This window comes from Kogia breviceps, chromosome 1 (genome assembly GCF_026419965.1).
Source record: "Kogia breviceps isolate mKogBre1 chromosome 1, mKogBre1 haplotype 1, whole genome shotgun sequence".
Taxonomy (NCBI): Eukaryota; Metazoa; Chordata; class Mammalia; order Artiodactyla; family Physeteridae; genus Kogia; species Kogia breviceps.
The window spans coordinates 61,409,945-61,427,440 of NC_081310.1; the positions used below are offsets into that span (position 1 = coordinate 61,409,945).

Here is a 17,496-nt window from a genome sequence, read left to right on the forward strand (position 1 = left end):
TATACACAAAACAGCCAAGCACACAACAGTTCATGAGTCACCACCAAGCCATTAGCTTCCACCCTCTCAAACTGCAGCCTCCCCTTGTACCTTCCACATCTTCCCCTTTGAATATAATTGTGCTCAAACTGCTTTAATTATTAAAATCATCATCATCATCATCATCCCTCCTTTGAATCTATGGTCCCTTCTAGCTCCCACCCTCTTCTTTTCCTTCACTGACAAACCTTTCAGAAAATTTAAAATCTCCCACTCACTCCTTAATGCACTGCAATCTGCCTCTGAGTCTCAGGACACCATTGAAATGACTCTTGCTAAGGTCACCAACAGCTCTCAGTTACCAATTCAACAGCACTTTAGTGTTTCTTGTCACGAATACACAGGCACACCCTCCTTGAAATGTTCTTTTCCTTACCGGTGGTTTTCATGACTTTAACACTTACCTCTCCTATTACTGACCTGGTCCTTATCTATTTTTCCATATTCAAAGAGCTCTTCTACAAATTCCTGGATTCACCCACAAGTTCTCTTTCACTCTACATAAAGCTTTGGATAAATATATTCACTAATTATGGCTTTAACATTATCATCACAAAAATTTATATTTCCTGCCCACCATCTCTTTCCTAAGCAACAAGTAGCAGTTTGTAAAGAGCCCAGATCATATGTGAAGGAGATTCACTTGCTAATCTTAAAGCACCTACCAGAGGGGCAGAAGTTGGCTGGGACTCTCTCTGGGGACAGAATGCTGGCAGATGCCATTTTTACAAATTCCCTCTGCCTTGATTGCACTGGTGGGTGCCGTTTTTTGCACTCTCACTCTAAGTTGCTAACAGTGGTGGTGGGTGAGTACCCCCTACCCCACTGCCCTGCACTGCTTGTGTGCAGCACTGACAAACATGGACAACAAGCAGCCATGCCTACTCCATCTCATGCCACTCACAGGACATGACCTGAGGCAACAATCGCATGCAGCCCACACAGGGGACACTCCTTGAGCACCAGGCTCAGGCAGATGGGGGTGGGACTGCATTTCTAGACTCCATGGGAGTGAAACAAACAGAGAGAGAGAGTTTAAAAGACAACCAAGAACTAGGAAAAAGTTAAAAATATAGTTCATCTCCCACACAGGGCCACTCCTTCAAGACAGAGGGCAATAACTGTTTTGCATAATACACAGAAACAAACACAGGGAGTCAAGCAAAATGAGGAAGCAGAGGAACATGTTCCAAATGAAGGAACAAGATAAAACCCCAGAAAAAATATTTAATGAAACAGATGTAAGTGATTTATCTGATAAAGAATTCAAAGTCATAGTCATAAAGATGCTCAAGTTTGCATCTCCCAAGATGCAAACTTGGGAGATGAATAAACGAACACAGTGAGAAACTCAAGAACGAGATAGGGCTTCCCTGGTGGCGCAGTGGTTGAGAATCCGCCTGCCAATGCAGGGGTCACGGGTTCGTGCCCCAGTCTGGGAAGATCCCACATGCCGCAGAGCGGCTGGGCCCGTGAGCCACAGACGCTGAGCCTGTGCATCCGGAGCCTGTGCTCTGCAACAGGCAAGGCCACAACAGTGAGAGGCTCACATACCACACACACACACACACACAAAAGAGATAGAAAATATAAGAAAGCTCTAAATAGAACTCATACAGCTGAAGATAATAATAATTGAACTGAAAAATACACTAGAGGAAATCAACAGCAGACTAGATGGTAGAAAAGATCAGTGACCTGGAAGACAAGATAGTAGAAATCACCCCAACAGAACAGCAAAGAGAAAAAATATTTTTAAAATATGAAGACAGTTTAAGGGAAGAACTGTGGGACAACATCAAGTGTACTATCATCAGTGTTAAGGGGTCGCAGAAGAAGAGAGAGAAAGGGGCGCTAACATCCACATTATAGGGGTCCCAGAAGGAGGACAGAGAGAAAGAAAGGGGCAGAAAACTTATCTGAAGAAATAATGGTTAAAAATGTCCCTAACCTGGTGAAGGAAACAGACATTCAGGTCCAGCAAGCACAAAGAGTCCCAAACAAAATGAACTCAAGGAGATTCATGCCAAGACACATTATAATTAAAATATCAAGAGTCAAAGGTAAAGAGGGAATCTTAAGCAGCAAGAGAAAAACAACTAATTACAGACAAGGGATTCCCATAAGAATATCAGCTGATTTTTCATCGGAAACTTTGTGGTCCAGAAGGAAATGACGTGATATGTTCAAATATGCTGAAAGGAAAAAACTTCCAACAAAGAAGGAAGGAAATAATAAAAGTCAGATGAGAAATACTGAATAAATGAAATGGAGACAAAAAAAAAAATCAATGAAACTAAGAGCTGGTTCTGTGAAAAGATAAACAAAATTAATACACCTTTATCCAGACTCAATAAGCAAAAAAGAGAAGGGGCACAAATAAAATCAGAAATGAAAGAGAAGTTATAACTGACACTACAGAAATACAAAGTATCATAAGAGACTACTACGAACAATTATACACCAACAATTCAGATAACCTAGAAGAAATACATAAATTCCTAAAAACACACAATCTTCTAAAACTGAATCATGAAGAAACAGAAAATGTGAATAGATCAATTACTAGTAATGCAATTGAATCAGTAATCAAAAAACTCCCCCAAAATAAAAGACCAGGACCAGACAGCTTCAATGGTAAATTCTATGAAATATTTAAAGAAGATTTAATACCTATCCATCTCAAACATATTCCAAAAAACTGAAGAGGTGGAAACACTTCCAAACTCATTTTATGAGACCAGCGTAACCCTAATACTGAAACCAGACAGAAACACCACAAAAAAAGAAATGTACAGGCTAATATGCCTGATAAACACAGATGCAAAAATCCCTGACACATTATTAGCAAACTGAATCCAACAATACATTAAAAGGACCATACACTATAATCAAGTAGAATTTATTCCAGGGATGCAAGGATGGGTTGACAAAGTGGGTATAGAGGGAATGTATCTCAACATAACAGAGGCATATACGATAAACCCACAGCTAACATCATATTCAGTGGTGAAAAGCTGAAAGCATTTCCTCTAAAATCAGGAACAAGACAAGGATGCACACTTCTGCCACTTTTATTCAACATAGTATTGGAAATCCTAGCCACAGCAACTAGGTAAGAAAAATAAATAAAAGATACCCAAATTGGAAAGGAGGAAGTAAAACTGACTATTTGCAGATGACATGATACTTTATGGAGAAAACCCTAAAGACTCCACCAAAAAACTGTCAGAACTAATAAATGAATTTAGTAATGTTGCAGGATACAAAATATTAAAAAATTTGTTGTGTTTATATACATTAATAATGAACTATTAGAAAGAGAAATTAAGAAAACAATCCATTTACAATAGCATCAAAAAGAATAAAATACCGAGAAAAAAATCTAACCAAGAAGGTAAAAAACTTGTACTTGGAAAACTACAAGGTATTGATGAAAGAAATTAAAGATGACACAAACATGCAAAAATACACCATGCTCATAGACTGGAAGATTTAGTATTGTTAAAATGTCCATACTGGACACCAAGGGGGGAAAGTGGTGGTGGAGGTGGTGGTGTGATGAATTGGGAGATTGGGATTGACATGTATACACTAATATGTATTAAATGGACAACTAACAAGAACCTGCTGTATAAAAAAATAAATAAAATTCAAAAATTCAAAAAAAAAGTCCATACTACCCAAAGAAATCTACAGATTTAATGCAATCCTTATCAAAATACCCATTACACTTTTCATAAAACTAGAATAATCCTAAAATTTGTACAGAGCTGCAAAGGACCCTGAATAGCCAAAGTGATTATAAGAAAGAACAAAGTTGAAGGTATAACACTCCCTGATTTTAAACTACACTACAGGTCTACAGTAATCAAAATTGTATGGTAATAGCACAAAAACAGACACAGATCAACAGAACAGAATAGAGAGCCCAGAAATAAATCCATATTTATATGGTCAATTAATCTATGACAAAGGAGGCAAGAATATACAATGTGGAAAAGACAGTCTTACCAACAAATGGTGCTGGGAAAACTAGACAGCTACATGCAAAAGAATGAAACTGGAACACTAGCTTACACCATCTACAAAAATCAACTCAAAATGGATTAAAGACTTGAACATAAGACCTGAAAACCACAGAACTCCTAGAAGAAAACATAGGCAGTAACTTCCCTGCCAACAGTCTTAACGATATTTTTTTGGATCTGACTCCACAGGCAAAGGCAATGAAACCAAAAATAAACAAATGTGACTACATCAAACTAAAAAGCTTGTGCACAGCGATGGAAACCATCAGTGAAACAAAAAGGCAATCTACTGAATGGGAGAGGATATTTGCAATTCTAGTAAGGGGTTAAGATACAAAATATATAAAGAACTCATGGAACTCATTATCAAAAAACCCCAAACAATCCAATTAAAAAATAGCAGAGGACCTGAATAGACATTTTTCCAAAGAAGTCATACTGATAGCCAACAGTCAAATGTAGAGATGCTCAACATCACTAAACATCAGGGAAATGCAAATCAAAATCACAATGAGAAATCAAAACTACAATGAGGTACCATCTCACACTGGTAAGAATGGCCATCATTAAAAAGTCTACAAATAACAAATGCTGGAGAGGGTGTGGAGAGAAGGGAACCCTCCTACACTGTTGGTGGGAATGTTAGTTGGTGCAGTCACTATGGAAAACAGTATGGAGGTTCCTCGGACAACTAAAAACAGAATTACCATATGATCCAGCAATCCCACTCTTGGCATATATTTGGACAAAACTGTACTTCAAAAAGATACATGCACCCCTATGTTCATAGCAGCACTATTCACAATAGCCAAGACATGGAAACAACCTAAATGTCCATTGACAGATGAATGGATAAAGATGTGATACATATATACAATGGAATACTACTCAGCCATAAAGAAGAACAAAATAATGCCATTTGGCAGCAACATGGATGCAACTACAGATTATCATACTAAGAGGAGTCAGTCAGAAAGAGAAAGACATATACCATATGATATCACTTATATATGAAATCTAAAATATGGCACAAATGAACCTATCTACAAAACAGAAACAGACTCCCAGACCTGTGGTTGCCAAGGTCAGGGGTAGCGGGGAGGGATGGACTGGGAGTCTGGGGTTAGTTGATGCAAACTATTACATTTAGAATAGATAAACAACAAGGTCCTACTGTATAGCACAGGGAACTATATCCAATCTCCTGGGATATGCCATAATGCAAAAGAATATAAAAAAGGATGTATATATGTGTATAACTAAGTCACTGCCATACAGCAGAAATTAGCACAACATTGTAAATCAACTATACCTACTCCAATTTTAAAAAGAAGAAGAAGAATGTATCAGGGGGCTAGTAAGCACTGTGATCAAAATGAAATAATATAAAATGACAGGCTGTGATTTTGGAGTTATAAATTCTTACAGCCACCATGTATTAAAAGTTGTTATTAACCAAAGCATAGAGAGAAAAATAACCACAATGAGATATCACCTCAAACCTGTCAGAATAGGTCTTATCAAAAAGACAAGAAATAACAAATGCTGGCAAAGATGTGGAGAAGAGGGAACCCTTGTGCATTGTTAGTGGAAATGAAAATTGGTGCAGCCATTATGGAAAACAGTATAGATGTTCTTCAAAAATTAAAAATAGAACCACCATACAATTGAGCAAATCAACTTCTGGGTGTTTACCCAAAGAAAAAAAACCACTAATTCAAAAAGATATATGCACTCCTACATTCACTGCAACATTTATAATAGCCAAGATATGGAATATGGAAGCAGCCTAGGTGTCCACAGATGATGAATGGATAAAGATGTGGTGTACACACACACACAGGAATATTACTCAGCCATAAATGAATGAAATCTTGCCATCTGTGACAACAAGGATGGACCTTGAGGGTATCACAGTAAGTGAAATAAGTCAGACAAAGACAAATATCAATAGCATGTGATTTCACTTAGATGTGGAATCTAAAAAACAAAACAAACAAAAAAACAGACTGATAGATACAGAGAACAGACTGGTGGTTGCCAAAAGGGAGAGTGGGGTTGGAGGGTGGGCAAAATGGATGGGGGAGATCAGGAGATATAAAACTTCCAGTTATAAAGTGAACAGGTCACAGGGATCCAATGTATGCCATGGGGAATATAGTCAATAATACTGCATTACCTTTGTATGGTGACAAATGTAACTATACTTATTGTTGTGATAAGTTTGTAAGGTATATAGACATTGAATCACTATGTTGTACACCTGAAACTAATATGTCAATTATATATCAATTAAACAAAAGACTGATTTATCAGCTGCTTGTTGGCCACCTGCATATGTTTAAAACTAACCGTAAGCTCTCATCCCCTTGCACTGCACACTCCAGCCATGCTAAAGCCTCTGAATCTTAGGTCATGCCGGTTTATCCACCCTGATGCCTCCACACATGCAGTTTCCTGTCTGAAACTTTTTCTTCCACTCTCTTCACCCCACTTGTACCTGGCTAAATCCTACTCAGGTTTCAACTTAGTATGGATGGTACCTCCAACAGAAGGCCTTCCCTAACAGTCCTGTGTCCATTTTGAGTAAGGACATTTGCTTTAAATACTTTAAATAGAACACCCACTATCCTCTAACCATAACACGTCTCATCCCATACTGTCTGATTTGTCTTAAGGCTGGACTTCCTTAACAGTAACTTTTAATTCCATATCTCCAGCTTCTTAACAGTGCCTGGCACATAGTAAATGCTTAATAATTGGCAAATGGGCATATGTGACTAATAAATATTTTCCAGGAACTTTTTCAATGTACAACCAACCAAGTACATGGGAGCTGAATGAGAGACAAGCAAAAATGTGCAAAGCTGGGTGGGAGTCAGTAAGTCCAGAGTGGAGATAATTCGGGTGTGGGCACCCCAAATGGCAGGAAGGAGGGAAGTCCACCATTACGTACAGATGCTCTAGTTTATTCATCTTCCCCAGACTGACCTACCCAGCCCCATCACCTCCAACTCCCTCAAGAACCCCTGTAGCATTGACCGTGAGCTACCAGCTATAGGCATGCTGAGACATGTTATAAACATGCATGTGCCTTTCATACATGCCTTCACAGACACTCCATCCCATGAGCCAAGTATGCACCCCATTAGCCAAGGCAAGACTCTCCCCTGGCAGACGAGACGTCTCAAATGCATCCTGGTTCTGCTAGGAGGCTGAGTCAGTGACCCTCTGAAAGAATGCCTAATTCCAGGCTTCTAGCTTCCAGCTATGGGCACCTCACACCTCAGGTCCCTCAGGGTCTCAGTTTTGACAAGGAGGAATTACCAGTCCTGAAGTGGTCATCGATGTTGCCGACAAATACAGCTTCATAATCCTCAGGCCTCTTCAGGTTGGGTGGTCTCTCCTCAGGATCTGAGCCATACTCTCCATTAAACCTCTTTTTGTTGCTTACAATTATTTTCTTCTTGCTGTCGCCCTCAAGAAGACTGATGAAGAGCTGTACCACCCGCAAAGCAGCTTCCCGGAATGGTACCACTATCAGCACCTGTGGAGGGAGTGATGGGCAGCCTTGGAGGGGCGAGGGGAAGGAAGGACAGCTCGAGGTGAGCCTGCTGAGGACCCAAGGAGCCCTCTGTTCCACAGTCCCTGGCCAAGGACCACATCCGTGTCACCCCCTTTACACAGGACCTGGCTCAGTACTGAAGGTTGAGCATCTTTCCGACCTACAGCACCATGTCCTATGGACTTCAATCTCATGGCTCCTTGGGGGGCAATTCTTAAGCAGAACGTAGAAATACCTTTTGAGGTATTTGCCATTAACAGAGGTGTCCATTAGCAAAAACCCAAGGGCATAAACACACAAAGCTCTTTGAGGACAAGAAATGTTACTCATTTCTGTCTCCCACAGAACTTAGTTCAGTATTTTGATCTGTAAGACCCAAGGAATATGCTGAACAAATGAATTAGATGTATTCAGTAGAGAATAAAGCTAGTAAGGAAAGGACTAAAGCATCATTACTTTTCTAGTACATTTCCTAGTACACTTTTCAGAAATGATGATAAAGGATTTCTGAAATAAGATCATATTTCAATGGGAAATATAGGATTCAGTTTTCCAAACATTTCCAAAAGTGCTTAATTTTAACTGCTGAGGAAAAAAACTAGAAGATGCTTAACAAATGATTAACTTCTAACTACCCTTGTGTAAACAATACAATCAATGGATATAACCCCAGTCAGATCAGGCAGTTCACCAAATTCTAAATGTGATTCATGGGTAATCTACCTCATATTCTATTTTGCAATTCTAAATGGAAACAGATAATCTTATTATCCTGATGTTCAAGATTCTGAGGCAGTTTCCCAGAAAGGCAACCAGCACAGCCAGAGGGGTGTAGTGATTCAGTTTGGTACAGTGCAGGGATGATGGATCAGTTTTGAAGAGGGCCAAGTTACTGTCCTGGCTGTCACACTAAGTAAGTGTCTAGGCTTTGGTTTCCCCAACTATCAAACAAGAGGGTTGGACTAAGAAATCTCTAAGAGCCATATCAGTATTAAAATCCTAAAATCCTATTAAGCTCAATGAGAAGAATCTAAGAAGATGAGGCTTCTTCAATAGACACAAAGGCTAAGGAGTTAAGGGGGTATGGGAGGCACAGTATCTAGCTCCAGGACATCATGAAAAATGTAGACAGAATTAAAAGATGTAAGCCCCCAAACCACTGGGGCTCAGGCTTATGAGCTCACATAAATGTAATCATCACTTTAAGCAGCAATAATGATACAATGCAAAAATAGGGATTTTGTTTTCCAAGGTTTACATATTTCTGTGGCTTAGTGAAGAGAATCCTTGGTTCTAGTCCTTCCTCTGCTACTTTTTCCCTGGTTCTCTTTAGCAAGGTCCTCTACGAATCTGGGTCTCTGTCCACAGGTGTAATATGTAGAGATTGAATAAAAGGCTCCTTAAGGTCCCATCCAGCTCTGACAATCACAAAGAATAGATTTATAGTGGAGTGTTACTTATGTAGGATCAGGGTTTATCTTTAAGGAGAGAATTATCATGGAGGTACCTCCTACTCAAGTTTCCAGTTAGATCTGCTGTTAGAGACAGTCCACTGAGCTGTCTGCAGCACTGCTCTGACATTACCTGGCCCATCTAATATGCTCATTCTTTGACTCATTCATTACTCCAATCATTAAAACATCTAAGAACCTGCTAGGTGCCAGGACCCATATGTTAGTGCCTTACAGCCTCCTTGAGGGCAAAGTTCTGCTGCTGCCACTCACCTTGGGCCTCGTTAGCCCTTGGTCCCTGAAGTCATCATCATCACCCACCCCAAGTTTCTGGCTTCGGCATCTGCTGTTGTTGGCAAGCACCTGGGCATTGGCTTTGAGGACGTGATTTATCACATGCAGGCAGTACACGTGGCGGATCTCTTCCCCATTCTTCAGGGAAGTCCTTTCTGGGTAGAACAGGTCCCGGTAAGAATTCATAATTAAGAAGAGCTCTTTCTGGAGGGGTGTGAAGGGGCTACTTGAATTTGAGGGACCAGAGAGGAACTGGCTGTTGGTCTTGATCCAGGTGGATTCCAGAGGTTTCTGGAGATGAAGTGACTTTAAGTCAATGTCCTTTGGGGGTTTAAAGGTTTCCAACTTTTGAAACCTGGATGAAAAGACAAGCTGGCCCAGGATGGGCCACTGTGGAAGAAATGATCAAGAACTAAGTGAGAAATAAATTATAGTACCTTACATTCATATAGTGCTTTATAATTTACCAAGGCCTTTCACAACTTACAGATCCTCTCACTTTATCCTCACAACAACCTTACAAGGTAAACACTATAGGGCTTCCCTGGTGGCACAGTGGTTGAGAGTCCACCTGCCGATGCAGGGGAAGCGGGTTCGTGCCCCGGTCCGGGAAGATCCCACATGCCGCGGAGCGGCTGGGCCTATGAGCCACGGCCACTGCGCCTGCGCATCCGGAGCCTGAGCTCTGCAACTGGAGAAGCCACAACAGTGAGAGGCCCACGTACCACAAAAAAAAAAAAAAAAAAAAAAAAAAAAGGTAAACACTATAATGCTCTTCTTGCAGTTTAGGAAATGCTGAGATTCAGAGTTTATAGGATTCAGACAAACAGGGGAGAACAGAGCTAAGGGTTAGAGACCAAGGTTTCTGACTTTAGAAACCTTGTGAGCTCTTCACTAGATCAGTGGGTCACAAACTGTCCTGTGGACCACACTGTAGGAAGTCAAAATTTACTCAAGACAAAAAAAAAAAGGGGGCCCGACGGTCAAATAACTTCGGTAAACACCACAAAACCTAATCCCCCTCAGGGAGAGTCACATGCAGATCAGACACTAAAGGTTCTGCTGAGTCCTGTAACAAGGACTCTATTCCACTTCGTTTGACCCAGAGTTTCCCAAATTTACTTGGACGTGGAACAAGGTTTTTGGTGTTGTTTTGGAGACATATATTAGAATCTTAAAGAATATTTTGTGGAATACCAGTTTGGGAATTTTTGCACTGTAACAAAACTGCTGATCTTAGCAATAAAGAAAGGATGACCTCTGCAATAAAAAAGAATTAACTATTGATATATGCCAAAAACTGGGATGAATCTCCAGGGAATTATGCTGCATGAAAAAAGCCAACCTGTATGATTTTATTTATATAACGCTTTTGAAACAACAAAATTATAGAAATGGAGAACAGATTAGTGGTTACCAAGGGTTAGGAATGGGGGATACATATCCCCCATTGTGTATCATACATTCAGGGAGACCACTAAAACTCAAGACCACTGCTTTTCTCCATTTGTGACTGTGATGATGGAACAATGCTTACTTTTAGCTGGTGGGTAGTTTTGGGATTTGTGGCAACAGCCTGGATTTCTTTTTCTTTCAGTTCTTTGTTTACATGTTGTGCAAATGGATCTAATTCAGAAATAAAGAATATTAGAACACTTAGAGCAAATGACAGGGATTTTTTCAGTCTTCCCCTGTGAATGACATCCTGTTCTTCATGATGTTAACTCATCTTTTTCCCCATCAACCTTCCCCATCATTTATCCCAGTCCAGAGCTTAAAAGTTTCTGACAGGTTCATCTCCCTAAAGCATTTCTTTAATCACATTATTCCCCAGCTCAAAAACCTCTGAAGAAACTTCTCAGTCTGAAATTCAACATACACCTCTAACCTACTTCTCTAATGTAATTTTTGAATTACATGGCTCTCAAATTCTTCTGCCACTGTGGCTTTCCTTCCTTTAACTGAAAATTCTATCCTCTCCTTCACCGCATTTCTATATATCCAAATAGTATCAGTTGAATGTTACTCCCTGACTCACAATAAATAACTATTTCCCAGGAGCCTATGTGTCAGGCACAGTTCTGGCTCCAAAGAAGCCATCTCTGGTCCCCTACAGACAGTCATCACTTTCTCTCAAGTGCCCCACCCTGCCCTCAGTTATCCACACCAACACATATATGTGTATGTCCTACCTCATCTAACTAGACTGCAAGATCCCTGAGGGCAGGTTCCATGTCTGATTTAACCTGCACTGGCAGACAAATATAAATGCTCAACACTCAACTGAGGTGAACAAATGATCAAAATGGTAGGGTCATTGCTCAGGGTCAGTGCTCTGCACTAGCCACCCAATCTTCTCTTCCAGTCCCACTCACGTAAGAAGCAAAGTTAAATGACCCATTCAAGGACCCAGGTAGTAAAACTTCAAATGCAGTGCACTTTATATTAAGACCTAAGATAAAGGTGAACAATAGGAAATAAGAATTCTAGGTGATAATATATCAGTACAGACCAAACAACCAGAGAAACTTTAGGATAGTCAAGCCTCCTAATGTTTCTTCCAGGGTTTTTTTTTTTTAAGTTTTTTTGAGTTCAGAATGCGGTTTGTACCCAAATTCTACCTGCTACTTCTTCCTCTTGTCCAGAATAGCTAACAGAACCAAATGAGGATTAAATTTCAACTTCAATGGCACAGCTGGTTGAAGAATGGCACTGGGACCAAAAAAGGCAGTCAGGACACAGAATGAGACCAGCCTGACTTGCCCACCCAGGCACAGGCTAAGACACAGGACCTGAGAGACAGCAGAGCCCAGCCTCGGCCCACCACAGGCTTGTCTAAGTGACAGTCATGGAGACAGAGGCATGGCCCAGAGTGTTCTGTATCTTGACTTTGACAGTGACAATATAGATATACACATTTGTCAAGACTTATTGAATTACATACTTAAAATGGGTACACCTTGTTGAATGTAATTCATACCTCAATAAAGTTGATTTTAAAGTTAAATTAAAAAGTCGCCTATGGGGACCTTCCCTGGTGGCACAGTGGTTAAGAATCTGCCTGCCAATGCAGGGGACACAGGTTCGAGCCCTAGTCTGGGAAGATCCCACATGCAACTAAGCAACTTAGTTGCAACTAAGCAACTAAGCCCGTGCGCCACAACTACAGAGCCCGTGTTCTAGAGCCTGCGAGCCACAGCTACTGAGCCCACGTATCACAACAGCTGAAGCCCGCGTGCCTAGAGCCTGTGCTCCACAACAAGAGAAGTCAGGGCAGTGAGAAGCCCACGCACTGCCACAAAGACCCAATGCAGCCAAAAATAGAGAGAGAGACTGGGGAGACAGGGTAGAGCTTTCTGGCTTCTGAGGTGCTTCCTGGTCATAAGGACCAATCAGATTAACCACTGCCGGGTCTCACAAATCTGGAAAATTACTGCTCCAATAAGGAAGAGCAAGTGAAGGATAGAGAGAAACATGCAAAGTAGTTTTCTCCTCTTTCTCTCCCTTCCCTGCTTGGGGAAAAAAATCAGAAGTCTTCCCCTGACCCCAGCTGTGGATCGTGAGCTTTGGGGAACTGGCCTTCCCTGCTATCATTCTTCAACTGTTTGTTCTCCTGAACAGCCGTGCCTACTCCCAACACTGCCTAACCCTGAAAAACACAAAAGATCTTGGAGAAGCATTTCTTTCCAGCTCTACATCTAGCTGCTAAACTATCTGTTTCTATTGCTGCTCATTCCAATAACAGGAGATTTAACAGGTATTAGACCACAACCACCCATACTAAGCACCAGCTGAATTCAAACAACATGCGCTGTGCTCTGACCTTGTGATGCTTTCAGAGAACAGTGGCCTCCTCTTTCCTCTTCGAGAAAATTGGTTTCTAGACTGAAGAGTGACTCATGTTTTGCATCTGTAAACTCCTCTGGGGATTCCTCTGATGTTCCAGGTAGCCCGTGCCCATCTTTTCCCTTAGGGTCAGCAGGTAAGGCCGCATCTGCAGTTTTGATAAACATTTTGTGAAATTATTTACTACTCATAAATATAATTACACTTCTGTTGACAAATGCAATCTAATTCCTTAGGCTATCATTTACTTTTAAGCAAATTCAGGTAGAAGACATAAGTTTCAAAATTGAGCTTGACTGCTGACCCGGTACATGTAAAGATGTTCAAATCAGCGTTGATTATAACAAATAACTAGAAAAAAAAAATGATTTCGTCATTTCTATCGATGGGGTACTAATTAAATTACCACATATTATTTACAATGGAATACTATGTAATTAAGCTAATGTGAACCCACAGTTACACACATTATATTATTAAAGAAAAAAAGTAACTTACAGAAATGTATGAGACCATTATGAACATACACACAAATAGATGTATATACTTGTATTCACTCATATATCCATAAAAGAGTAGTCTGGAAGGTTCTATAAAATGTTAAAGGTGTTCATCTCAGGGTGGAGGAGATATACGTTAACTATATTACCTCTTAAATTTTTACAGTAAATATATATTACTTTTATAATTAAAAAAACCAAACTTTTCATTTTTATAAACCCAAAACATGAAAGAAAACTGGAAAACCAACAAAATTATACAAAAAAATCCCTAAGTCTGAGGCAACGATTTTTTAATCCCAGTACAAGTGATGAATTAAAATACTAAGAATGGTATGTGACACCTTAAAGTATAGAAAAAAATACGGCAAGGCAAATAGGCATTAAGATAATAGGATATAAAAAGTTACCCAGATATATTCAGACAATGGACTACTATTCCAGTAATAAAAAGAAATGAATTACTAACATGAACTTCAAGGATGTGTCACAACAACATGAGGAGCCAAAGAAGCCACACGCAAAAGGGTACTTATTGTATGCTTCCATTCATGTGAATTTCTAGAATAGGAAAAACTAATACAGAGTGAAAGAAAGCATGTCAGTGGTTGCCTGATGCCAGGCCTGGGAAACTGACTGTAGAAGGACAAGAAGAAACTTTTTGTAGGTATTGGAAGTGTTCTGTATCTTGACTTTGGCGGTGACGATATAGATATACACATTTATCCAAACTTATCAAATTACATACTTAAAATGGGTACACCTTGTTGAATGTAATTCATACCTCAATAAAGTTAATTTTAAAGTTAAATTAAAAAGTCATCTATGGGGACTTCCCTGGTTGCCTGCCAATGCAGGGGACATTAGTTCGAGCCCTAGTCTGGGAAGATCCCACATGCCACGGAGCAACTAAGCCCGTGCACCACAACTACAGAGCCTGTGCTCTAGAGCCCGCGAGCCACAACTACTGAGCCCACATGCCACAACTACTGAAGCCCACGTGCCTAGAGCCCATGCTCCACAACAAGAGAAGCCACCACAGTGAGAAGCCAGTGCACTGCAACAAAGACCCAATGCAGCCAAAAATAAATTAATTAATAATAATAATGATAAAAATTGTCACCTAGATGTCTCAATGAGGCAGAGTTCCTTTAAGCTTTCAATCCCAGCTCTTCTCTGAAGCCTCCCCTCATTTACCCTGGCAGCATGTGACCACTTTGCATCTCTTCAACACCTTATATTAATCGGTTCCATTCAAATTTGATGCTTGAAAAGTTCTGTATATTTTATGTCTATCTTCCATTAAACTTGGTTCCTCTAAGGGAGGAACAATAATCTCTTTCATAAATTGAGACCATTACAAAAACAGAATTATGTTCCCTTTCCTCTCAATCAGGGGAATTTTAACTAGGATTGATGAAATCCTGGAAATCATAAGCAAAAATGTCATTTCTGCATTTTTATGGCCAGAGGGTCCTTTGTTTTCATCAGATTCTTGAAGATATCACAGAGCCCAACAATGTTAAGAATCTCTGTTTTGAATCCATGTGCTTTCACCCAGCTCATACAGTACAAGACACCATGCCCCTGGGGCAATCTGTCTGTGGTCCCTGCAAAGATGATAAACCCACATCAAAGACACTTACTCTTCTGTATGTCAGTAGTAGACTCTACTGCCGTCTCCTCCTCCACACTGATGTCACTATCGCCATCTTCAAGATTCATTTCTGTCTCATCTATAACACTGTCTTCTTCCTCTTCCTCCTCCTCATCTTCCTTGGAAACATCCTTTAATGTGGCAAGTAGTCTGCTGTAACCAGAAACTTGTTCTGGTTCACTCTCTGCTTCACTTTCAGAACTTGAAGTATCTAAACTCTCTGACTAAAAGGAAAATGGGGATTTTAAAAACAAATTATATTGCTCTTGTTGCTACCCCACGACTATCATCAGGCCCACAGTGGAACCAAGTTCAGACTTTTCTAAATAAAAACTAGCTTTTCTGCAAATATGCAATCCTATCTATTCAACCAAACCTAGCACCAAATTTGTTTAAAACAACTAATCTAGCTATGATTCTAGAAGCTCTTCCTCTTCTTTGAACTGCTAATGTTCCACATGGGAAGACAGCAGACTAAAAACATGGAGCTTTAGGTTATAAGGCGATTTAACCTATGTGTCAGACATTTGGCACCTTTAAAGGAGCAACAGGAAAACTTACAACAAAAAAGTGTAGTTTATTTTTGAGTCTGTGCTAATGAAATAAGACCTTTGATGATTTTGCACTCTATTTTATGTTAAGCAAACAAGACATTCCCTCTTAGGATTCACCAAGAGCCCTCTGGTAAGCCTCCTTAACAGGTTCTAACAGGCTAATCTCTCAGGACAGTTTCATACTCTGTACTATATTAGTTATCACAATGGCATTTTAGCAGACATCTGCACTTAAAACTAAGCAATATTACTAAAATACAGCTTATATCTAAAATCAAAAAGAGTGGAAATGTAGCCAAACTTTATTACTATATATAATCTTAAAAGTAACAGCCCAGAATCAACTATCATAAAGAAGGTATAAAGCATTACCAGTTGACAAGTCTGTGGTTTTGCTTCCTTTCCGGAAACCCTGAGAAGAAACAGGTAATGTTAAACTTTAACTACTAGTATGTAGCAATTAGGAAAAGTCTAATGATACAACTTTAAACGAACATGGCACACTATACCGTTATAAATATATCTATTGTCAAGTAAAAACTCCATATGCATTTGGACAGGTTTTGTAAGAATATGCCAAATAGATAATAACAGACAAATGAAAAAGTCTAACAAGACCACATGACAAATACCACAGTCACACAGTAACTGGCTCTCATCCAAAAGATGGGAAATTTTGGCAAATAAAAGCCCTCGGGGTTCACCTTTTTTAGCAAATTTCTTAAGTAGACTACCCCTCTAACTGTTGATAAAGCTGCCCAAAGTTGTGGGATGAGCGCTAAGATCATAACTGAGAGTCTGGACACTTAGAGAGGAACCCACAACTACCCAAATATTAGTTTCCTCATTGTCATTGAATAGATCGGTGATGTCGAGGGTCCCAGGCAGTTTTTTTTTTTTTTTAACTTATTTAATTTATTTATTTTTGACTGCTATTGGTCTTCGTTGCTGCGCCCGGGCTTTCTCTAGCTGCGGCGAGCGGGGGTTACTCTTTGTCGCGGTGCACGGGCTTCTCACTGCGGTGGCTTCTTTTGTTGCGGAGCAGGGGCTCTAGGGTCGCGGGCATCAGTAGTTGCAGCACCCTGGCTCAGCAGTTGTGGCTCGCGGGCTCTAGAGTGCAGGCTCAATAGTTGTGGCGCACGGGCTTAGTTACTCCGCGGCATGTGGGATCTTCCCGGACCAGGGCTCGAACCCCTTGTCCCCTGCGTTGACAGGCGGACTCTTAACCACTGCGCCACCAGGGAAGCCCCCAAGCAATTCTTTAAAAACAAATAAAACGAAAACAAGCTTATAACATCTCTGCCCAGTCGCCATACAGGAGGCGTGCCGTATAGCATAAAGCTACCGGCTCAACAAAAGGTAGAAAGACTGGTGAAGAACCCCTTCTCAGGCGGGAAGCCGCCAGAATCCCCGGGCGAGTTAGGCCGGCGCCGGGGCAGCGTGGGACGCGGCGGGAGCTGCCCTGTCACTATCCCCGGGGCACCGGCGGACCAAACGCGGGAACACGCGGCCTCCCATCGGGAAAGGACGCCGGCAGCGCCGGTCCCAGCCTTACATCT

General features: G+C 40.6%; 1 protein-coding gene across 2 annotated transcripts in view; it reads right to left on the reverse strand.

Annotated features, from left to right (window-relative positions):
* UTP25 (UTP25 small subunit processome component) overlaps nucleotides 1–17,496 on the reverse strand; it is a 29,146-nt gene that overhangs the window by 11,425 nt on the left and 225 nt on the right. Inside the window, exons 2-7 of one of the 2 annotated variants that reach the window (XM_059041048.2) lie at nucleotides 16,310–16,349; nucleotides 15,373–15,607; nucleotides 13,204–13,374; nucleotides 10,918–11,006; nucleotides 9,360–9,770; nucleotides 7,398–7,617 (exon numbers count right to left, since the gene is read on the reverse strand). In XM_059041048.2, coding sequence (XP_058897031.1) covers nucleotides 7,398–7,617; nucleotides 9,360–9,770; nucleotides 10,918–11,006; nucleotides 13,204–13,374; nucleotides 15,373–15,607; nucleotides 16,310–16,349 — 1,166 coding nt within the window. The remainder of the gene's footprint in view (nucleotides 1–7,397; nucleotides 7,618–9,359; nucleotides 9,771–10,917; nucleotides 11,007–13,203; nucleotides 13,375–15,372; nucleotides 15,608–16,309; nucleotides 16,350–17,496) is intronic. The other variant, XM_067032275.1, reaches the window with a different exon arrangement.